At 40.9% G+C, this 25,198-nt stretch overlaps 1 protein-coding gene across 1 annotated transcript in view; it reads right to left on the reverse strand.

Annotated features, from left to right (window-relative positions):
• Nucleotides 1–2,824: 2,824 nt before the first annotated feature.
• Nucleotides 2,825–25,198, reverse strand: part of LOC126295479 (proteasome subunit alpha type-6-like) — a 35,801-nt gene continuing 13,427 nt past the window's right edge. Inside the window, exons 3-7 of the mRNA XM_049988026.1 lie at nt 23,706–23,787; nt 18,766–18,921; nt 17,340–17,518; nt 8,512–8,606; nt 2,825–3,092 (exon numbers count right to left, since the gene is read on the reverse strand). Coding sequence (XP_049843983.1) covers nt 3,035–3,092; nt 8,512–8,606; nt 17,340–17,518; nt 18,766–18,921; nt 23,706–23,787 — 570 coding nt within the window. The 3' untranslated portion in view covers nt 2,825–3,034. The remainder of the gene's footprint in view (nt 3,093–8,511; nt 8,607–17,339; nt 17,519–18,765; nt 18,922–23,705; nt 23,788–25,198) is intronic.

Below are 25,198 nucleotides of genomic sequence, written 5' to 3' on the forward strand. Positions count from 1 at the left end.
AATGCAACTGAAAGGCCATTTTGTAAAATGCAGAAACTGCACAACTCTTGTTAGTACTCCCAGTCAGCTAACAACTCAGGATGGGAACAGTTTTTATGGAATTTGTATCTTCCCCCTCCCCCTTTCATTCCGTGACAAGATAGGTGCGAAGGTGATCTGAGGTGGTTAGGTGATTTTATTTATGTTTTGTTAACCAGGTGGAAGTTTAAAGTGTTCCAAAAACAAGTCATGTATCCAATAAAAGACTGTTGATCGAACAAAATAATGAAATGGATAGATTACTACTCACCATAAAGGTGACATCGAGTTGCAGGCACGCACAGTGAAAAAAGACTGTTGTAGACAAGATTTTGACCAAAGCCTCCCCCAGAAACGCGAAATGCACACACATTCACAGAAGCGAGCACACCTCCCGCACAACTACTCTGGAGGTGACAATCATCGGTGTGTGAGGTGTGTTCACTGTCCACTGTGCCTATCTGCAACTAGATGTGTCATTTTTATGGTCACTAGCAGTCTACTGTTTTCATAATATTGTTGATATTCCAGTCTGGACTTGACATTGTTAGAGTGTTGATTTGGTAACTTGTGCAGTTTCTTCATTTTACAAAACTAAATAGGTGACTATTTCTACTAATGTTGTATCCCCTTTTTCGTGGAGTATCTCGACAACAGAATGCACATCTGCTCGAAAAGCCGTCACCCCGACAATCTGTCTTTCTTTACTATCCCATCCAGTAAGACACCCCCGACCCAGTGTTCTGGGTGACTTTTTGGCGCTCCTTTTCCTGAACTGCAACCCCCTTCCTTCCCCTTCAATCCTTCGGCAGGAGACACTGACTACGAAAAACTGCAATTTTAAATGTGTTCTCTTGCCACTGCCCGGTGAGTAAGCTATCTATCCAATTGCATTAATTTTGCAAAAATCTTATTTTTGTGGATACAGCACAGTGAAAGGGTTGATTAAATGTGTGACTCACATCTGATTAATTTATTACTAGCTTCATAGTAATCATTTGACCAGTTATTTTTTTTAAATCAATAACATTAAAAACTTCTTTGAGATGTAGGATGTAGGTTAATTTTGCAATAGTAGTTCTGGAATACTTTTCTCACAACTTTTACCCCTGTGGTCATCATTTTTTTTTTTGCACAAGACCCACTATTACTGTGGGGTCGTCACCTCGGGCCGGACATGTATCGAACTTATTAACTACGTACACTAGTATGATACGTTAAGAGCCCCCAATAGTGCAGTAAGCTGACCACCGGCCTCCAAGTACCGACTGTTAGAAGTCACCACCATTCAGAACCCCGTGTTAACTATTCCGTTTCAGATCACTGCCACCCTCAGTGACCCCGAAGTCTTGATACTGCAATTGCCTGACGAAGTGCTGTCCAGGTGACTGCTTTCTGCACTCGTCCAATGTGCATTTTCATCGGAAGAGTCATATAGCGGGCAATACAAAAGGTGATAAGGGCTATCTCTGGTTTTAATATAGTTCACCGAGACACTTTCTAGTGAAATAGTAATGAAATGTGAAAGAAAGTTGTTTTATTCCAAATAATTTGAAGTAACCATAAAGTACATAACAGCAGAAATCAATTTCTATTTGACTGGCAGCATATAATAAATCCAGATATCTCTATGACAATAATTATTAAGACACAAAGGAATTACAAATACTGGCTGCGAATGAACACCAATTGAAATCAATGTCTTCAATTCCTCTGTTTCTTCATCCGTAATGGCTGCTGGATCAAATTGTGACACACCCAAAAGAAGACACGACATACGTACATAATTACGAACAGTCTAAACGACACGATAACTGCATTACGACAAAGTTCGTGCAAATTTTTAACTATTTCGTCTCAAAAATAGTCAAACATGCAAATTAATAAATACCTAATACGTATAATGAAGTAGTGGTGTACACATAGCTATGTATGTTGAATAACAAAATTCAAAATATTTTCAACTGGGCTGCAGTCTCAATGTAGTCTCACTGCCCACCTCACTAAATCTCACACTGACAAATTTTAATACCTGTATTTATTAAACCAACAAAATTTATTTAATGAACTGTCAAACAAATAACACCCTCATATTAACGTTCTACTTAAGCGAGAAACTGTGAGCCACACAGTTCCTGCCACTTGTTTCTTTGAATTTTTTATGCCAGCCTTAACTTACACAATACTGCAGGTAGTACTAAGAGTCCGCCTTGCTTCACATTTTCCTTTTATATTTATATTTCGGGACAGTCAGTTGTATTCGTGTGTATCTCTAACAGTTTCTGGAACATACGAGACACACGGTGGTGGTCACATCTACCAGACGGTGAGTTTTCCTTCGGGCTTATTTCTGCTCACAGGCTGCACCCTGTGTAACGCCGGTCGAAAGAACTGCATGTGTCCTGTAAAGGGAGGCACTATTTACCTTCCTTTAAAGAACAAGAGACACCACAGCCTATGTGCAACAGAATAAATACAATATATGTTTTGCCATACCAGTTTATTAATCACCCCCCCCCCCCCCCTCCCCCACATATACACAGTACTTACATACTTAGCCAGTGTCGTCGTTTAGTCTGGACTAGTTGTTCACTGTTTCATCATGTACAGTGTGTGCCTGCACACACGCCTCTCCACCGTGTTATGTTTAGTCCCCTTTACGACAGTCAACTAGTTTAGGTGTTTGGTCCTTATCAGCAGCTTGCTGTCTCCTACAGTGTTGCATTTATTTGGCTGTACACATACATAACCTGAAAAGCATTTTAGATTTCAATCTGCACTGGAAATTTTAAACAAGACACAAAACTGTACGGCACTTCATTTATTACCAGACCTGTGTGTTACACAAATTATTTAAAAACCACTGACAACAAGGATGGAGGCAAATAGCGTGCCAGCCAAACAGAGTAACTTTTAAAGAAAAGACAGCATGTTCTCCAAAAGTGGCAAAGTGCCCGCGACACTTCGGCAGACGACCTCGGACCTGTCGGCGGACTTCCGAGTCGCCGCTTCAGCGTCAGTCCCGCTCCGCGATGGCCGTCAGGTGGACGTCGATCTCCTGCTCTGTCAGAATCCTGGAATGACACGAGTTAATGACGGCATCGTCGTCTCGATAACTCTGTTAAATTAAAACTGAGGAAAAGTCTAATGTGTGACAATACACGTCTGACAGGCTACTGCCACTGAATTGAACCATTATTTTGGTAACATTTTATAACATCTGACAATATAATAATGTTTGTAAAAGCAACATTAAGAAGAAGCTCTTGACAATCTCGATTGAAATAAGGTCTTTGGAATTAAGTTAACACAAGTAAAATACAGGGAACAAAATGGTATTTACAAAATTAACAGCAACTAGTTTGCAGTTGTAAGAGTGAGTAGACGATAGATAAAAACGAATAGTTGAAAGAGGAGTGAAATAAAGTTGTAGCCTATCCACAATGTTAATCTGTACATTGAGCAAGAAGTAAGGGGAACCGAGGAGAAATTTGGAACAGGTATTGAAGTCCAGGGGGGAGAAATACAAACTTGGGCATTTGCAATGACATTTTAAGTCTGTGTCTATTAGGCAAGGAATTGGAACATAAATTGGATGGAATGGAATGGATAGTGTCTGCAAAAGATTTTAAAAGATGAAGTGTAACAAAAGCACAAGGGAAATGGAATTTAGTCTAATTAAATTGGGCAACGTTGGGGAAATTGGATAAGAGCTGAGACAATAAAAGTACAAGATCAGTTTTGCTGTTTGGGCAGCAAAACTGACAGCAGAAGAGGAGAGGATATAAAATACAGACTGGCAATGTGCAACTTGCAAAATTAGGGACAAAGAAAGCTTTCAGTTTTTTAGATTACAATGTGTGTCCCAATAGGAATCTACAAAACAAGGTCTCTATTCGAGAAGGTGGCAGGAGAAGGGTTGCAGTTTGTTACCTACTTTCTCCCATAGCTTTATATTAATACCCACTTATAACATGCATGTTTAATAACTGTAACACTGAAATATATAAAATGTTTCAATATAAGAATGGTACACTGTCTGCTTACCATAAGATACATAGAATATTTTAATGTTAATAACACTTTGCTGAGAGAGAGCCAAAAGCAATCCCAAAAATCAAGTTCCGGAATTGTTTCAGGGATTGGTAAACTGTCTTAAGCACGTTAACATCCAATCGAGACTTTTTAGAGCGATAATCACGACGTGGATGAAAATCGTTTCAGAAACAAAAATCCTTGTTCTGTTCTGAACACACCTTATATCCAACAATTTAAATGCTTCTATGAAAAGGTTTTGTGGAGGTTGTGAGCCTCTTGACTCCCCCTGATAAGACTGCACAGTGTAATTTTCTAAATTGTCTACCTTTTTTTTCCCAGTCAGGTGGCAATGCTCACTAGTTATCTAAAGACATTGTGGTCGGTGAAAATGAATCACTTTTAGTCTAAGAACACAGTTCCACCGCTAAACCTTATTACAAATACTGGGCAAGCCCTTTAGCGACACTTTTCAAATTGCGTACAATGTTCGGTCAGTGAAACGTACACAATTTGTCAAATGATTAAAAAGTTTGCAGAAAGTTTCAGCTGCTGATGTTATGACACTGAGGTGATTGTGTTTGCCCATCTGCTAAAAATATTCTCTCAGTAAGTGAGAAAGTAGCTCCAGGTTTCCCGTATCTCAAACCGTCATCCCTCGCGAGAACTTTTACAAGATTCAACTGACCCAACTTCTAGTGCTAACTGTGGTAAGAACTGGGTACAACTGCTTGATGTGAAACCAAAATAAGGAAGTCAGGTTCGCAAAGAGTCACCTTTCATGACGAGACCCATATCCAACTGGACAATTACATCAGTCACATACAGCTGCCAGATTTGGGCCAACAAACCTCAGGCAACAAACACTCGATACAGATACAGATGGCCACAGTTTGGAGAGGATAATGGGTGTGGGGGGAAGAAGATTGTGAATGGCAGAGGTTATTGCAACACGGTGAGGAAACAGAGTGAACGGACCTCGTGAACGAGTGGTCTGAGCAAGGTGGCACCAGCTGTGGTATCAACTGTGCATCACACACTGTCTCGGGAGAGATTTCTGGTCTGTGTCACATCGCAACACTGAGACAACAACCGGCCACCGAGATCTCGTGTCGTGCGACTGTTTCCTGTGGGGGTTACCCGAAGTCACTTGTGTGTTAACAGACATAACATTTCTTGAATTAGGGAACCAAACTCTGTTACTGTGGAAATCTGTCCGACAGTATGCATAAGCGAAATTACAATTTTTTGAAAGGAGTAAGCATTTGTCAACAAAGTATTAGCAGACATATGTCTGAAACTTCCTGGCAGATTAAAACTGTGTGCCCGACCGAGACTCGAACTCGGGACCTTTGCCTTTGGCGGGCAAGTGCTCTAACATCTGAGCTATCGAAGCGCGACTCACGCCCCGTCCTCACAGCTTTACTTCTGCCAGTATCTCGTCTCCTACCTTCCAAACTTTACAGAAGCTCTCTTGCGAACCTTGCAGAACTAGCACTCCCGAAAGAAAGGATATTGCGGAGACATGGATTAGCCATTCTGGAGACATATGTCTGATACTGTTTTTCACACTTAATTGTTTAAAATAGAAATATTTCAGCATTTAATGCTTTTGTGTCATTCACAAGTTCAGTGGTACAATATTACTGTAGCACTATTAATTTGTTCCGATTTTTGAGAAAATTCAGAGCAATCTTCTTTGAAATTAAAATAGATGAATAATTTTTTTTATGTTCAACCAAAGATCCATTTTGTTCGGTTTTCCATTTAATTGACAACACAAATTCTTTCACAATATTTTCAAGTATGCAAAATAATTTGACAATTCGTTGAAATCCCGACAATTTGGAGAATACGGGATAATGGGAACTGAGTGCGACCAAATGCCCTTTGCTCACACTCGTCAACTAGTTGTAGTGAGAGAATGCTCAGTTCTCTGATGCTCTGTTCAGAAGGGTTCGGTTAGTGGTGTTTATGTAAAGGTTTCGAGCATACACTTCTACCAGAGGGCACCTAGCATAAAGAAAAGACAAGTACGGGATAGCAGCTTAAACGAGTATTCCGATAAAGGATGCTCGGCCAATTTAGTCTCGACAGAATTCTGTGCTCCTCAGTTCGAACACATTTGAAGAAGTAAAATAGCACATTTACACCATTAATGATTACTCTGGCTTTAGTCACTCGTGACCTAAGAAAGCGTACTCAAAGACTGTACCTGTATCATTGTTCCAAACTATTAATTTCCTTGCTGCACAAGAAGAAATGCCCGTATATTTATGTTCGGCTCTAACCAGCCACCTAACAGCACGTCTGCTTGGCCTTCCGACAAATCGACTAACTGATCGGGAAGGTTGCGCCATTTGGAAACCGTGAAGGTAATGTGAAAAAGTGATGTGAAACATTCTTAAGGCACAATATGGAAAACAATTCCAATGTGTTGATGGAGGACTATGCGGATGAGAAGTTCATTAAAAAGTAACTTATGGATAACTGAAGACTGCTATAGAATTTCTATGTTAGTAACTGTATTTCAAAATGCTGTACCCAGTTATATTCCAGTCCCACGTAACAAAGCATACGATACTAACAAATGTAGTTGCTGTACAGAATACTATCCCTTCATATACAAAATTTCTGATCAAGACCAGATGTAGTATTTACATACATACATACATAAATACGCATGTGCGGGTGTGCGTTTTGACAGCAATTTTAATATATAGGGTGCGGAAAAACATTTTTGACCAAAGTGCAGGGCAGAAAGACAGCATCAAGTGGAGGAATCAGAGTGTAGGAACTACGGATCAAAGTTGCATATTTTTGGTGCTACACAAACTTGACAAATTGGTGTACAGGTGTCTTTACTTGAAGTGAAAAGTAATTCACAAGAATGTGTATGTAAACAAAATGTTTGGACTAATTAATCGGGAAGAGAGAAGAAAAACAAAGCCTCACATATACGTCTACTGTACTTGGTTGAGATACAATACAGCAGTTCTTTAAAAATCCAAACAATCACATCTCCATGTTTCAGGCTGCATGTCCTATGAAGGTCAAAGTAAATGAAAAATGAGTATGCACTTGTACACAAACTTCCCATAAGGTAACTAACACAAGTATCTCACAGCAAATGTTCAAACCGGCCACGATTATCATACCACATTATAACATCGCAAGCCCGGTCTGTAAACATCAAATGTTCACAGAAATGCGGCTGTTGTGCTACTCGTCGTTGGAACCGATCGACAAATCCCAGACGCCCAGGGAAGTCGTCCGGGCTCACAGCTTTTACCTTTTGTTGCTGGAAAGGATACAGAACGATCTTGTTAACGACACTCCAAGCCCGACACTATTCCACAGCAATTTCACGTGTGATTCGTCTCTTATTTGTCATCGAATCTTGCTCCGTGTGCTTTAACACATTTTCATCAAACTTTACTATATGAACACAGCATCTTGCCCGTATTGTGTTTATTAGCTCGTAAAGATCCTGTTGCTCTCAAGTTTTTTCAACTGTCACAAGAGTATTTTTCCGAGGTGGCTTTTGGTGCGGGTAACATTCCCAGAAAATCCCGCACCCTGCCCTCGTACTGCAACCGGTGGCCCCGTAGCCCGAGTGTGTGTCATTTAGCTCGTTCCGTGTGAAACCGTGGGTCATACAATTAAAAAGAATAGCCTTTATACTCTAAATTTCAGAGAGCATTCTCAGGTTCGCACAAATAAAGCGAGTTGGATAATATACTTCACCCGAGAATGTTCTTAGCACAAGTATATGGGTGCGGGATGTTGCTCAAAACAAAGAACAAATACTTTCGTATGAACAAAACTAGAGGAGCTTTTCAAAAGTGGGGAACATTTTCGGTTTTCTGAAATGAGCTCTGTAGCATACTTCAAGCTGATTAAGTTCAGTTGAGGTTATGTTTCAACGAGTTGTTTTACTAAAAATGACAGAATTTATGCTGCTCGGAAGGCAAAATGAAATGTACACAGCCCAAAGAAATACCGAATTGAAGTTTGTAAGGGTTTAATAATAAAAACATTACCTACCCGGCGAACTTACCAAATGGTGTCATTTTATGCTGCTTTCTGTCCTACACTTTTAGTCAAATTGTGACTGCACCATGTATAAGTATATAATGGATCTTTTTGGTTTAACCAACTGACTTATGACACTATTTGAAGGATTATGGCACTGATATTTCACAATATTTTCAGAATATTACTAACGTGATCAATTACGCATTAACTTTGTAGACCCTCACCCACGTACATACACAGAGATAGCAATTTATTAATTTTTTTTACAAAAAGTGTTAGACAGTCCGAGTAAAATTAATTGACGGTCCAGTCTTCGCAACTCGTGACTACAGGACCGAGTACCAATCGGCACGAATTAAAAAGTCTCCACTCCCCATTCCATGACAGGTTTCACAGGCTACAAATAAAAGAAGTACGTACCTGAACTTTGGATTGTCCTTCGACACCACCCCAACTTCAATTTCAGACGGCTTGAAGTCTACTGCCAGCACAGACGACAGGCAAGATATTGCCAACTGTAACACGAGGAAAATTATATAAAACAGTGAATTCACACATTAATGTTATCTATAAACTATGCTAATCTTCACTAAATACAAAGTGTTTCAAAAAGAGCTCACTTCCAAATTTTAGTGTACTATAGGAACATTAAGCTGCACAATCCCGAGTTATACAGTTCGACAGAAAATTCGTGTGTACGAAAATAAATTGTCTGTCGACTGGAATTGTACCGTATTTCTTTAATCGGCACACTGTCAGGTAGCACCACAGGTATTACAAACAACTGGAAACAGCACTGTAACATAACGGTTACCCGTCTGTAGTATTGTGCAGTTTACTGTTTGGTACATCTACATATGCACGACTACTCTGCAATTCACATTTAAGTGCTATCTCTCTACTATTCCACTCCCGAACAGCGAGCGGGAAAAACAAACACCTAAACCTTTCTGTTCGAGCTCTGATTTCTCTTATTTTATTTTGATGATCATTCCTACCTATGTAGGTTGGGCTCAACAAAATATTTTCGCATTCGGAAGAGAAAGTTGGTGACTGAAATTTCGTAAAAAGCTCTCGCCGCGACGAAAAACGTCTATGCTGTAATGACTTCCATCCCAACTCGTGTATCATATCTGCCACACTCTCTCCCCTATAACGCGATAATACAAAACGAGCTGCCCATTTTTGCACCCTTTCGATGTCCTCCGTCAATCCCACCTGGTAAACGTGCCATTTTCCCACGAAAGCCGGTTTTCATTACTAAACAGAATTCTGCCAATCAATCGTATGCAGGCACGCAGGTACTATGTGGGAAATATCCCGGCACCCCAGTGCAGAAAAACTCGACGATAATGAGATTAACTGCCCATTTCCAGGATCAGTTTCAGACGAGAAGAAAACCGAGAAACCATTTTTTTAATGTCAGACCGTGATCACTTTCAAAACGTCTCTCGAGGCTATCTGTCGAATCTCAGATTTTGTACAATAAGCGATTCAGAAGTTGAGATGTCGAGCGCACACTGCTCGGGGTGCACGCTGCTGCAAAATGACCTCAGGGCTGAACACTGAAGAAGAGGCACGGTGGAGCTGACAGTGCTCTATGAAGAAAAGTGACTAGTATACCGTTAGTAGTTTCGTCCACGTTTCGACAACCGCGCAATTAAACAGAAAATCCACCCGCCTTTCGTGGAAACACCGTGCCCTGTCAAAGAAGTGGAATCCGGTGTGCCATATTTTACCACTACGGAGTACTCCACGAGCCACCGCAAGGTGCTCGGCAGAAGGTACCCGGATAATGTTACTAGTCATTTCCTTTACTGTTCCACTTGCAAAAAAGAACGAGGGAAAAATGTACGAACCTTACGTCGGTTGCAGCAGAATAGTTCTGCAGTTGGCCACAAATGCTGGTTCTCTAAATTTCCTCTGTAGAGCATTGCAAAAAGAATGTCTTCCCTCCAGGCATTCCCACTGAATTATATGAAGGCACCTGCAAAATACTTACCTCGAGGTAATAAATGTCGCAGCACCACCTGCAAAATACTTACCTCGAGGTAATAAATGTCGCAGCAAGCCACCGAAATGCTCCGCTGTATTTCTTTAATCTGACCCAGTCGGGATCCCGGTCGCACGAGCAGCACAGAAGAATGGGTCACTTCATTCTCGTACACATATTGTGTCGTCTAATAGTGGCCCCAATTTTCTTTGGAATACGGTGAGCTGTGTTCTGGTTAACAGAACACTGGATATTATTAACATCAGTACGAATGTACTCCACAAAATGGACTCAAACATGGCAGAAACAAGTTCCTTCGTGCATTACTAAGTGAGGCAACCATTTTGCACACACGTTGACAATTTGCGAGGGGTCGTGAAATACGTACTCGCTACTCCCCCACATTGGCGACTTCTCTATCACCAGTACTACGCCACTCGACAGCACAAATAAACGAGGCCAACTAGCAATGCCGTACATCAGTGTGAGGATAGAGCACTTTTACTTGCAAGTGGGTGTGAGTGTCCGAGAGAGAGTGTTTGTGCTGCACCGACAGAACTGGGCACATCTGGGAAGTGCAGTGCCAGGAAAGACCATTTGTTAGACCAGCAAATAGTAAGAGATATGTCTCTGTTGCCAGAGAATAAAAAACGGCTAAGAATTCACACAGTAGTGGGCCACAGGTAGATTCTGTCGACACTGGTGGCTTCTTATTGTTAACACTACAACGTTCAAAAATTTCATTTAGACTGACTCAGAGCTGAGCTAAAGCAAACTTTAATGTTCTGGTAATGGACAAAGGTTGCAAATTTCTCTTTCTTTTTCTTCTAATTCTGTCCCAATTCAACAGAAAGGGGTTTCTTTGGGCCAACAAAAAACTGAAATTTGTTGAGCATACAAGTGATACAGATTTTTTTTCCATAATTGGTGGGGTTTGTTAGAGTCAATGCCAGAAGAGCGACTTTTGTTCGAGTAGGTGACATTTACTACAGGGCAATGACAAGAACTGCTTTGTTTGGAATTTTGACACAGCTAGACCTTCGGTAGTCATCACTTAGGATGCATCATAAAGGAACAGGAATGCTCAGCAAAACATATTTAATTTTACGCCGTTAACCAACGTGGGGGGGGGGGGGGGGGGGGGGGATATTTGCAGTCTTTGAAAGGAGGAATTACAGCACACTTTACTGAAATAGCTCGTTTCAATCTTTCCTCTGATAAGCTCACAGTTATCTGGAGTTTATGCCAAAAATAATCTACATCTACATCATTAGTCTGCTACATCTACACGATTACTTTGCTATTCACAATAAAGTTCCTGGCACAGAGTTCAATGAACCACCTTCAAGCTGTCTCTCTTCCGTTCCACTCTCTAATGGCGCGCGGGAAAAATGAGCACTGGAATTTTTCTTTCCGAGCCCTGATTTATTTTATTGCGATGATCATTTCTCCCTATGTAGGTGGGTACCAACAGAATCTTTTTGCAATCGGAGGAGAAAACTGGTGATTGAAATTTCACGAGAAGATCCCACGCAACGAAAAACGCGTTTTGTTTCAATGATTGCCACTATCTCCTGTATTTTGCGATGGTACAGAACAAGCCTCCCTTCTTTGTACTTTTCCGATGTCATCCGTCAGTCCCACCTGATGCGGATCCCACACCGCACAGCAGTACTCCAGAACAAGGCGGGCAAGCGTGGTGTGAGTAGTCTCTTTAGTAGACCTGTTGCACTTTCCACCATACAGATATCTTATCTATATCATTTAGCAAGTTGTTTTGATCCTCCGATGACTTTACAGACGGTAAATGACAGCATCATCTGCAAACAATCTAAGATGGCTACTCAGACTGCCTCCTATGTCGTTAATAAAAAATCAAGAACAATAGAGGGCCTATAACACTTCCTTGCGGAATGCTGGATATTACTTCTGTTTTACTCGATGACTTTCTATTATTATGAACTGTGGCCTTTCTGACAGGAAATCTTGAACCCAGTCACACAACTGAGGCGATATTCCACAGGCACGCATTTGGTTAGAAGATGTTTGTGAGTAACGCTGTCGAAAGCTTTCTGGAAATCTAAAAATATGGAATCAATTTGACCTCCCCTGTCGATAACACTCATTACTTTACGAGTATAAAGTGCTAGTTGCGTTTCGCATGAACAATATTTTCTGAATCCATGCTGGGGACTTCATAATGTTCGAATACAGTATATATTTCAAAACCCTACTGCAAATCGATGTTACTGATATGGGCCTGTAATTCAATGGATTACTGCTACTTCCCTTTTTGGGCATTGGTGTGACTTGAGCAAATTTCCAGTCTTTAGGTACGGATCTTTCTGTGAGCGAGTGGTTGTATTTTATCAGCATACTCGAGAGGAATCTGACTGGTGTACAACCTGGCTAGAAGCATTGCCTTTATTAAGTGATTTAAGCAGCTTTGCGAATCCAAGGCTATCTACTTCTACGTTTCTCATCTTGGCAGTTGTTCTCGATTGGAATTTACGAATATTTACTTTGCCGTCTTTAGAGAAAGAGTTTCGGAAAACCGTGTTTAATAAATCTGCTTTAGTGGCACTGTCATCAGTGACTTCACCGTTGTTATCGCACAGTTAAGGTATTGATTGCGTCTCGCCACTGGTGTGCTTCATGTATAACCAGAATCTCTTTGGATTTTCTGCCAGATTTCGAGAGAGTTTCATCATGGAAATTATTAAAAGCACGTTGTAGTTAAGTACATGCTATATTTCGGACTTCTGTAAAACTTTGCCAGTCTTGGGGATTTTGTGTTTTTTTTAAATTTGGCATGCTGTTTTTGCTGCTTCTGCAACAGCAATCTAACCCATTTTGTGTACCATGGAGGATTCATACCATCACTTATTAATTTATGTGGTATATATCTCTCAATTGCTGTTGATACTATTTCTTTGAAATCATTCTACAACTTTTCTACAATTTCATGACCATATCGGAAGGAGTGAAGATTGTCTTAAAAAAGACCATAAGAGGATTTTATCAGCTTAGTGAAATATATATGCTTTGTGTTTCTTTTTGATAATTAAGGCATTGAGCCTAGCAGCAACTGCCTTGTGCTTTCACAATCCTTTACGCTTCGAGTGGGCTCATGAACTTATTGTTGAAAATACTTTCCTGAGAAAGCTTTCAGTACAATTTCAGATGATGTTTTGTGTCTGCCGCCATCTTTAAACGTAGAATTTTTCCAGCATGTTGAGGGTAGATTAAAGTCACCACTGACTATAATTGTATGAGTGGGGTACCGATTTGATATGAGACTCAAGTTTTCTTTGAACTGTTCAGCAACTATATCTGAGTCTAGGGGTTGGTAAAACGATCCAATTAATAGTTTAGTCCGACTGTCAGGTGTAGCCTCTACCCGTACTATTTCACATTAACTATCTACTTCAATTCTGCTACAAGACAGACTACCTCTGACAGCAATAAATACTCCACCACCAACTGTATTTAATATATGCTTTCTGAACACTGTTACGTCATTTGAAAAAATTTCAGCTGAACTTATTTCCGGCTTACCCAGATCTCTGGACCTACAACTATTTTAGCTTCAGTGCTTTCTATTATGGCTTGGAGCTCTGGTTCTTTCCCAACACAGCTACGACAATTTACAACAACAATACCAATTGTTTCTACAACTACGTTACTGTGTTTTCCCTGCTCACTTTTAGACTGATGCCCTTCGTGTGGTTCCTCGAGGCCCTCTAACCTAGAAATCATTTTGCAAGATTCCCCCATAGTTGCTAAATGACGAGCCAGTGTATCTGAAGTTAACTTACTTACAGATGGGACTACAAGCATTGTTAACATACGCACAAAATGGCTGCCTCGTTTAGTAATGCACGCATGAACTTGTTTCTTCCATGTTTGATTCATTTTGGGAGTACATTCCTACTGATTTTAATATCCAGTGTTCTATTAAACACAATACAGCTCACCGTACTTTTAAAGAACTACTTAGCTGCACTCATTTTTCAATAAACTACCACAAGAATTCAAAAATCTTAGCAGCAACCCACTCGCTTTCAAACTGAAACTGAAGGGTTTCCTCATTCTATTCTGTTGAGGAGTTCCTTGAAAATTAAGCTGATTCCTGTCCCTTATTGTTGACTGTGTTTACATAAACTTATAGCTAAGTCTCTTTTGGGGTTAGTAAACACTGTATTTTATCTTATTACTTTTATGTTTTAATTTCATGTACGAACATGTTCCATGACATTTGAGATTTTCTCATCTATTTGGTCCTGCAGAATTAGGCATGCAAAATAAAAAAATAAAGAAGTTGCTATTAGCACCTTAATATTGATTGTAGTGGGATATTTTTCAAGGAAAATATGTTTACTTCTGGAAATGTTGAGTGCTGTTTATAGCACACTAGCTGTTACCAGCACTGCTGCATATCAGTGGCTTTTTATGTGATGCTGTTGTACATGCAATACCAGCTGCCCCCCCCCCCCCCCCCCCCTCTCTCTCTCTCTCTCTCTCTCTCTCTCTCTCTCTCTCTCTCTCTCTCTCTCTCTCTGTGTGTGTGTGTGTGTGTGTGTGTGTGTGTGTGTGTGTGTGTGTGTGTGTGTGTGTGTGTGAACGTGACCGTCCTCGCAACTGCATGGCACACAGCTAAATAGCCGAGCAGTGCGAGGGCAGGAGTGCTCATCTATGCATAGTGCCATTGAAGCAGCTACGCTTTATACCACATGTACATTATGAAAACAATTTAACAATTTCACTCTATTAGGGATAGACTTTCTTGTTTTTACTAAAATAGTCTGTCGTTCCTTGGGGTTCAAGCTATCTCCATACAAAAATCCACCAAATTTTGTTAAGCAGTTTACTCACAAATATGTAAGAGTTACTTTCACATTTAGTAATATTATAATGGAAATATGGATTAAATGTGTTGAGGATTGTATAATAATGTATTCATTATGTTGAATTGTACCCCACAGAACATAACCAATGGAAGCAGTTTTACAAATATGATAAGGTTCAAAAGTCAGCAAGTAAATATCATTGGTAATTTACATAATATTTTGGAAATGAATAAATACCTTTTGTAACACACTTGCCAAAGTATCTTATGCTCTTCGTCAGGTTTCAAGCTATCTCTGCAGTAAATTTAGTCAATCTGTTCATCTGCAGCAGACAGTTTTACATTTGTAATATTAGTACGGATTACTGCTTGTCATAAAAACTGCCTACTTTCTGTGCCAGCAACAGAACTTATCTGTCACTGAATATAGATATTCAGATAATTTTCAAAAACAATGGCAAATGGGGGTGTCTCAATCTACTTTTGAACTCACAAGGATTCTCAATTTCTTGCTTTATGTTAGACAGGAGCTCACTGAATGTCTTACCATCGGATTTCAGAACTCCATTCCAAACCCAGGACAAGGAGGCAAGGACTACATGAAAATTATTTTTGTGCCTTGTGATTGTATGTACCTCACTCTTTGGTTCCAACTGATCTAATACCAGCAACAAAAACTATTAAGGAGTAAATGTGTTGGCAAGTGAGTCAAGAGTTCAAAAACTCCTTGAGAAAGCTTCTGCAAGCTGTAGCATTATCTTCTCTACACAATACCCTTACTGCTTGCTTCTGCTGATGAACTGAACACTATTTACTTACTCTACATGCACTACCCTCTAAGATAATTTGAGAAGGCAGCAAGGAGTGAAAATATGCTGAACAAGCCACCAGTCCTGCCTTTATCCAGATGGGCTGCAAGGAATTTCACTTGCTGTGCTTCAGTCTGTGTATAACCATATATGTCTAATTCTGTCGCTAGATGGTGGTTAGTGATCGTTTTGAATTGCATAATACAAGTCTTTGAACTGTTAAGACCCGGTGTGAACCACCTGTAGGCCTGTGCAGCTATAATCTGAACTGTCTGATAGCTTCTAGTAATAATAATTGTAGTAATAATGCTCTTTCCTCCTTATTGTGGATATAATTTTCTCAGTTTTGCACAAAATCAAGGATTCAAAAATAACGAACTGAAGCATGCAGCCCGATATAGCACCTGCATTAATCAGCCCAAAATGATTGTGGTCACTGTGGAGAAAGTCAGCAGTATTGCAGGCACTGCTGTATCGAATACAGAAATCTGCAAACACTTTGAAGGAGAAGAGTGCATACGAGGTAAAATCTGTGTCAAAACAGAAGTGTATAACCCATCACCCGTGAGGTACTGACCACACGTGAGAAGTGGAACACCGAACGAGGCTCCAAATTCAGACATCGAATAAATTCCTAACGACACAGTTATTGCAATAAAATTCGGGGTGGTCCCAAAATTAGACTGCACCCTCAGGTCTTCAGGCTCCAGCCGAATACTGCCTCGGGTTCTCGGAGGAACATACTCGACTCGGTGATAAAATTCTGTTCACACTTTTGCCATTATACCGCTCCTGTCAACCTATCCAACAACGAAAAGTCCGAGGCAGAATAACAATAGGGGAAGGCATCACAGAGGAGGCACAGAGTAACAGTCAGTCACAGTGGAAAAGACTGCCTACAGAACCACGAAAGCACCTGGCCGTGCAAAGCAAACGGATTGCGGCAAATGCCTTTCTTCGGGGCCCACGCAAATGTTGCCGAGAATATTTTGACTGTGCCACAAATGATTTGCTAGGAAGCCCTTACACTCCATACATTCCAGATCTCTCTCCGTGCAACTACCTCTTTTTTTTTTTTATTAGCCCCGAGGTAACGCATTTGTGGCCATCAATTTGCTTCGGACAAAGAGGAGCATGCCTGGGTACAATGACAGTTCTGTAGGCAACTGCAAACATTTTTCCATGAAAGCACTGACTGTTTTGTCTCACAGAGGATAAATGTATAACAGTTATGGCAACTGCTTGTGAAATAATAAACAGTTTACATTTTTCCATCTTTCTCGTTTCCAGTTGACAGCCTCATATTGAAAACTCTCACACTTTCATAGCTCGTACACACACGACCACTGTCTCTGGGTGTCCAGACTGCAGCACGACCATCTCCGTGTCTGACAGAGGCAGCTGTCCACTGGGGTCGGTGGCAGTGGGCAGGGAGGAGGGAGGAGTAGCTCAAAATGCAGGTGTGGCCATACTCGGACCCAGGCACCCGGAGACAGGAACCACGTGTGTGCCTCCCCCCACCCCACCCCCTTTCTCCCTGCCTCTTATGCAGTGAGTCACATTGCTGTAAAGTCTCTGTCAGTTATCCGGTACACACCTGTATGGCCTCGTCGCCGCTGTAGCTGAGCTTCTTCTTGAGCTTCTTCTCCAGGTAGCTGTTGGCCTCTGTCTGCTTGGCGCCCACCGTGACGGCGCGGTAGCCGCAGTAGTAACCGGCTGGGTCCGTCTTGAACACGCACGGCCCCTGCTCCTGGTCGTACGCCACGACGATCATACCTGCGACATCGACGTTGCCGGTTAGCCGTCGCACCGCTGCCGGTTAGCCGCCAATCTGAGCAAATCTCTTGTCAAAATTTGTACGTAAAAATATTCCACACAAAAATTTAATAACTCATATTACCAAGCCTTTGCTCTATAATGCTAGATCTGAACTGAGGTGTGATTATTCCACTTCCATCTTAAAGTCTGATGTCTGCAGTACCTGTTTATAGCTGATGCACTGTCTTTGCCAGAACGACAGGTAAGCATTCGTAGTTGCTATCTTCTAATCTATCAGGGCTTCCCCAAAAGTAGTTCCTCCCAATTTTATTATTCAGTTTTCAATGTCGGCCGAGGTACTACACGTCACGCACTTTACTCAGTCAACTATCTCACTTTCCCGATGTAAGTTGCAACTCTCTGCACTACAGTGCTTTAAATTCTCGTGTGTAGCACAGAACTACATATGTGCATAAGTAACAGCACATTTCGAGTTTCTGACAGCAGCACGCTATCCTTTCGCACGAGAATGGTAGACCACACACGCGCACTGCGATATCTCGGATTGTCTGTCATCTACCGTCCTCCGTATGATACAATATTGCAGTGCCGGTGTTATTCCCAATTAGGATGCAATGTTCCTTTGGACACGAAAAGGTGGCTAAGGGAATGATGCTGACGACACATGGAAGTTTGGGTCCGGCAGTGGGCTGTGCTCCGAGAGCCTGACAGACCGGCAACTGCTCGCGATAAACGGGAAATCCAAGTTCGAGTCGCAGTCTGGCACAAACTTACACTGTCCTCATTCCATTATACAGACGGTGTCAGTCCGTATTTGTATCTACGATTACACTTGGCATATCCTCCGTGCTGCCTCGACTTGGCCCCACTGATTTTCACCATTTCCAAAATTTAAAGACTTACGAAATAAATAACTCTTTCCTTCAGGAAGTCCTCCCCGACCAGAGGTTCCGGGCAGCTTTTTCTAAATTCTACCCCTTTTCTTAAATCTCTAGTCTATTTCCCTCACTCCTCTTCCTTCCCCTTCAACACTTCTTCCAGAAACACAATTAGGAGGTCACGAAACTACAGATACAATGGAAAATTCCAGCATATCATCAATAAATATAGCTAAACGACAAAAAGGACAATATGAAGTTGCAGATAAAAATTTAAATATTTAAAGAACTAAAGAGCGCAATACGAGGCGAGTAAGCAGCGACGGCCGCCACACCGGCCTGCAGCTGCTGTGCCGAGCTACTCACTGCAGCCGAGGGGCCGCATCTCCGCATTCTGCGTGTAGACCTGCGAGATGTCGGCGATGCGGCGGCACAGCGCGTCCGCCGGGATCTCGTAGCCGTTGACGTGGCGCCAGTTGGCCGCCTCGTAGCGCGCCCGCTGCACCTGCGACTTGCTGTCAGCTGCGAACAGGAAATGGGGAAGGCCGCGTGAGTGCGGACTGATGGCAGTGAGACCGCGGTCCACTCGTCGCGGCGGACCGATTTCGTCTCCAATCTTACAGGCTCGCAGTGAATGTGTTACATCGATATTTACAAATTTGCCGAAAAATATATATTTCGAAGCTCCAAATGACAATCGATAAAACATTTTCATGTTCTGTCGATTTGTTACAATTTTATAGACTTGTCTAACTGCGACTATTTGTAAAAATTTCTTAATAGAAGGGAAAGTGAAATAGTAATTAAAAAATTAGTATCAATACAGATCTGACATTTTTAGTTAAAATTTTGTTCACAATGCTATCAGATATGGGTAACGCACACTTGAGCTACGTTTTCACCTTCAACCTGGAAAGGTAACACAAGGAAACCTTTATGCAAACTTGAAAACTGTATTTTTGACAACACGAATAGTCGTTGGATGTTAATTCTTTTGAGAAATGATAATACTGAAAGCTGGCCGTCAGCAATGACCTTAATGCCTTAACTAGTTGACCTATCCAAATATTTCTTCAAAAAATGAGAATCTGATTTTTTTATTCCTTATAAGTAATTTTCTCTAAAATCCCCATCTGGAATATTCTAATAATTGCATGGGGTATTACTCAGTCACAATCAGGAAAGGCAACATTTTTCTGTGCAAAATTTGAGAAATTTTTAAGTCAGGCCTATCCATATTCAAGGTCAAGAAATCTGACACTTAAAATGTTTGCTGCTGCTGAGTAAATCAGAACTGACATTTCTAAGTCAAAATAACTGTTTTACACAGCTGTAAGTGAGTGAGAAAATGATTTTTGATTTTGTTCAAGCATTTTATAAGATAATGAGGTAGAGAAAATTTAAATTAACTTTACACATTTTTTTGTTAGTTATTTTTCACAAATTTTTACTCTTTTCTATCTTCATTTTTCTTCTTTATGAAAGTCTGAATTAGAACTGCCAACACTGGCTCTGGGTTTGAAATGTAAGGCGAAGCGTGTGAACTTTACTGTCCAGGTGTTTCTTTTTTAATACTGTGGATGTATATTTCAACTACTCTATAGCAAGTCTGCTGAAAGGAGGTTAACTGTAACAACACCGCACAGCTGAAAAGACTTCATTTGTTTTTTCATCCTTCTTCTCACTAAACTTTTGTGCCACGCTGAATTTACATGTGAACAAAGATAATTCAGCAAGAGCTGCACTTGGGAAAAGGAAAATTTACACTAGTAAGCTGATGACAGCCATTTGAAAGAATATGCCTGACCGTGAGATGTTAAGGTAACTGGCTGTTCATGAAAGAGACCAAGTTATTTCTCCCACCCACTACTTAGTGCTGTACACACAAGAGTATAGCAATTTTTGCACAAAGACTGTGACAGTACCACAGTTAATTGAGAACTGATATTTCTGCAGTAACGAAGCCAAATTTCCAGCAATTGTGGAGTGTTTGTAATTTTTCTTTAACATAATCTTTCACAGTCTCACTCTTTTGCTACTACCGTATTAGCTCACTGACACCGAACAGTAAAAAGTTCAAACCACACCCAAAATGAAGCAGAAAGATTAAAAAAATGGTTAAAATGGCTCTGAGCACTATGAGACTTAACTTCTGAGGTCATCAGTCGCCTAGAACTTAGAACTAATTAAACCTAATTAACCTAAGGACATCACACACATCCATGCCCGAGGCAGGATTCGAACCTGCACTTGCGCAGTTCCAGACCTTAGCGCCTAGAACCGCTCGGCCACTCCAGCCGGCTATATTTTTTTTTCCCTTAAATTTTGTAAGTCAAATGAAAGTGTACAAGTACGTGTCTTCAACACACTGAGAGAAAGCAAAATATCTGCCAGCCTTCCAGTACTTTTGATTTATTGTTTATATTTTTTTTTAAGTTCCCTGTTGTGTTAAAGTCATTTACAAAATAAACATTTGCCAAAGGCATGTATCATCTTAAAGAATTAGGAGAAAATTCAAATATTTTGTTTCTTACCATGTATAGTATTCAAGTTAATATTTTTTTTCTAGAGAATTTGATTGTGATTAATTCGCATACACTGTACAGTTTGAGATTAAATTGCCCAGTAAACTACCAAGATTTTAGCTGAACAAAATGTGGGAATGTCTTCCCATAGGTTAAAACCGCGCCATACTGAGATTCAAACCCAGCCACCACATTTTGCGGGAAAGATTCTTTCCTAATGAACTATTGAGGCAGCACTCCCATGTACCTCAGCTTTTTAAAAAAAGTTCTGCTTCTAAGGGGAAGGGTTCATTCATTTGCTCAACACTGTATTCTTGTTATGAAGCAAAGCCCCACGGATGTACGACGAGCTGATGTATACATTAGGCAGAACCAGCCACTGTTACCTCCCCCTCTAAAATATGGCGCAGAACTTTAGTGGTAATGCTCAGTGAACTACCCGGCATCTACTTTTATTCTCTTAACAAAGCATAAGGTGACACTGAAAAAACTGCACCGCTGGAGGAATACTAAACCTAATAATTCTGCCTTGTTTTATATCAATAAGCCCACAAAACAGTTGTACATTGAACCAATTTTGTTAAGAGAAAACCAGTTTTGTGGCTTATAGCCACACCAAGTGCATATCTGAACAAGAAATAAACAACGATAGTGATCGACCTGTACACATAAAAGTTATAGCGGAACTATTTATGAAAAGGGGTAAGGACATAAGTGTATTTACAACAATTAAAACTAGCAGAAAATGCAGAAGGCCCACCCTTCGAAGCTAAAACCATAAATATGTGTGACGGATGGTCAACGAATAAATGCCACCTAACTAGGGTGCACCTATAATCGAAACCCAGATGCGAGATGCTAGGCCGAAAGCAACATAATGTCGAGGTAAGAAAAAGAAGGCTTACAAAGCACAACAGACTTGCTGGTAAGCCTCCTGCCAGTAAACTTACATCCTTACCCCTTTTCATAGACAGTTCTGCTATTACTTTTACGTATACGGGTTCAATCGCTATCGTCTTATTTTTTGTCGTTCAGATATGCACTCGATGTGGCTATAAGCCACGAAACTTGTTATGTCTTAACAAAACTGGCTGAAGATATTCCTGTTTGTGGAGTAGTTGCTATAAAATGTACTACCACAGCTGCAGATTCACTGACCGCAGAGCTGTTTGCAGTAAATTACATCAGTTACCGACCACCTCAATTTGGAACTGCCCGGATAGCCCGGCACACCGGCTACACGATCGATCGACCCGGCAAACTGACGACGGGGGCCACCAGACAAGCCGGCCAGGACGTTTCCTCACGTCTGACTAGGCAGATAGAGAGACGGTACAAACGTCCCACCTCAGTTGCAAGTTACACAAACATTTAGATAACTTAACACTGACACGAGACTTACTCTAGGCACAGAATACGTGGTACACGAATTCCGTCCCGTGGGGACGGTAGTACCAGAAAGGTCATCTGGCCAGCTACTATCACCAACTTTACCAAACACCACGTAATAGTGCCGATAGAAACGTGAAATGGCAAGGAAGAAGAACGTGAAGTTATTTAATTTGACTCTTGAGAGAATACTTTCAAGAAGTGTCACAAAATGATCCTCCTCCCAGAGGAGGACAGTAAAATGCCAGCAGTTCAGTTCTCCAGTGCACGACAAGTTGCCAGTAGCAGAGTGAGAAAGCCATTCACTGTGGCTGAAACACCACAGACTGCACTACAGTGCACAACCCCATAGCCACCACAGCACAGCTACAGACTGCAAACACGTACAATGATCTGACCCGAGGACCACTGCAACGCCACATTAATTCACGTTAACTTCTCAATAGATGAGGAGTAATGGGAATTATAATATTCGCATACAGAGTACCTGCTTTACTGCTTAGGCAAATGACATTTCCCAACCTGTATTTATGACAATGAAAGACAATTGTGACAAAACAGTGAAGTAGTATTATATATGGAATAAGTTGTGAAACGCGCACTGTGCACAGTCTTTTGTTTGTGCGTCTGTGCAGAGTTCGAGTAATCCGCAAGACGTGACAGCGGTTAAACTGCTTTCACCCACTACAGTCAGGGCCTTTCACGTTTTGACGTAGCGGCTCGTCAGTGTCTCCACTGTAGATGAGAACACATCCTTTCCGAGAATGAAAATAGCAATGAACCGAGGTAGTTCTAAAATGAAATGTCTCTGCTTGTCAAACATTTGAGGTGAATGATAAAATTTAATTTATATTGTATCTGCTCTGAGTTACGAAGTAATTGCGAACTGTACACCTACTGAAATGAATACAAAACAGGCAATGATGAAATAACATTATTGCACAGTTAAAATAGGCATCTTTTTCCTTATGCCAATAACAGCTGCAAAGGAGAAGAGTTTGAGTCGTTACAGGGCTAAGCACAATTCTACAAACCTACTGCTTTGCAGGACCTCCACATTAAGACGACTTAACAGTGACTGAGTTACATTAAAGGTAAATTAACACACATCATTTTAGGTGAAATATCAAACGTAAGTGTTCAGACTCATCTCTTAACACATAAGAAGGTGGGCAAAATAACACTTCACTGCCACTGTACTGGGCAACTCAAATGTAAGAGAAAGAATTTGCAGAATGTTTCAAGTAGTGGGATGTATCCGCAGAAACAGTATTTTCGGGAGAATTAAAAATAAAAGCAGCACAACTGTAGATCGTGAGTGGTGCAAATTTAAGATTACTCGGCAAAACTTACACAACAGGGCTATGTAAGTCAACACAGTCGGAAACTCACCGATCATTCCCGTCATCACGCAGCCGATGCTGTCTGACAGCTTGAAGATGTGCGTCACTGTCGATGCATCAATCAGCTTGTCCTGAAACCAAACACTATTGACAAGATCGCAGAAGTGTTTCATACTTACTAAGGCCAATGTGGAATACTGCACAGCAACTACTGCAAGGAAAGTGAGACAAATCTTCACTCCTCTCCCTCCACTGCCACCCCCACCAACAGACAGACTGCTGCCCGGTTGTGAGGTCCGTACATATATGACAAAAGTGTGGTGTAAGAGATCACCCTTCACCTTATGACCCACAACTGTAAATGAAGACCTAATCATTTGGAATTATTTTAATCCAATAAACAATGACTATCAGACCAAATGCTCGCCTCAGTGACAATTGCCACCCACAAATCACCATTGCCTACTGACAGAAACAAATTACTGTACATTTGTGGCACTGTGCAAAACTAAAAACTATTTTGTTTTGAATTTTGGCAAATGTGAGTTTCATCATTTGACAATTGAATTTACAAAGCATGCATCCAACACAAAACACTCCCAATGTTGCAGCGTTTACTCCGGAAGAAAATAAAGTGTTTACTGATGCACTTTCCATTGATTGTGCAGGAAAACCACTACACTTAATATTGGTGTTCAAAAAGATTATCTTTAACACCATTATGATAGAAATCATTCAGCAAAATCTGAAAGTTTTGTGGGCGATTCAAGGAAAAATAAAATTAAAGCACTCGAGTCAGTAAAGAACTGACAAAATATTTTAGTGTTCAGGTTAAAAGTATCAAGTTGTGTGTACGTCAGCATTTAAAGGTAGCCCAACCATTTGGGAAGTGTGACCGAACATTTATTGACAGCAAACTAATAAAACAATATGCTTTAAGTTGAGGTTTGTCCAGGTACTATATATACAGGGTGATTCAAAAAGAATACCACAACTTTAAAAATGTGTATTTAATGAAAGAAACATAATATAACCTTCTGTTACACATCATTACAAAGAGTATTTAAAAAGGATTTTTTTTCACTCAAAAACAAGTTCAGAGATGTTCAATATGGCCCCCTCCAGACACTCAAGCAATATCAACCCGATACTCCAACTTGTTCCACACTCTCTGTAGCATATCAGGCGTAACAGTTTGGATAGCTGCTGTTATTTCTCGTTTCAAATCATCAATGGTGGCTGGGAGAGGTGGCCGTAACACCATATCCTTAACATACCCCCATAAGAAAAAATCGCAGAGGGTAAGATCAGGGATTCTTGGAGGCCAGTGATGAAGTGCTCTGTCACGGGCTGCCTGGCGGACGATCCATCGCCTCGGGTAGTTGACGTTCAGGTAGTTCCGGACAGATAAGTGCCAATGTGGTGGCGCTCCATCTTGCTGAAATATGAATTGTTATGCTTCTTGTTCGAGCTGAGGGAACAGCCAATTCTCTAACATCTCCACATACTTTAGTCCAGTTACAGTAGCACCTTCGAAGAAAA

The sequence above is a fragment of the Schistocerca gregaria genome, chromosome 11 (assembly GCF_023897955.1).
Source record: "Schistocerca gregaria isolate iqSchGreg1 chromosome 11, iqSchGreg1.2, whole genome shotgun sequence".
Taxonomy (NCBI): domain Eukaryota; kingdom Metazoa; phylum Arthropoda; class Insecta; order Orthoptera; family Acrididae; genus Schistocerca; species Schistocerca gregaria.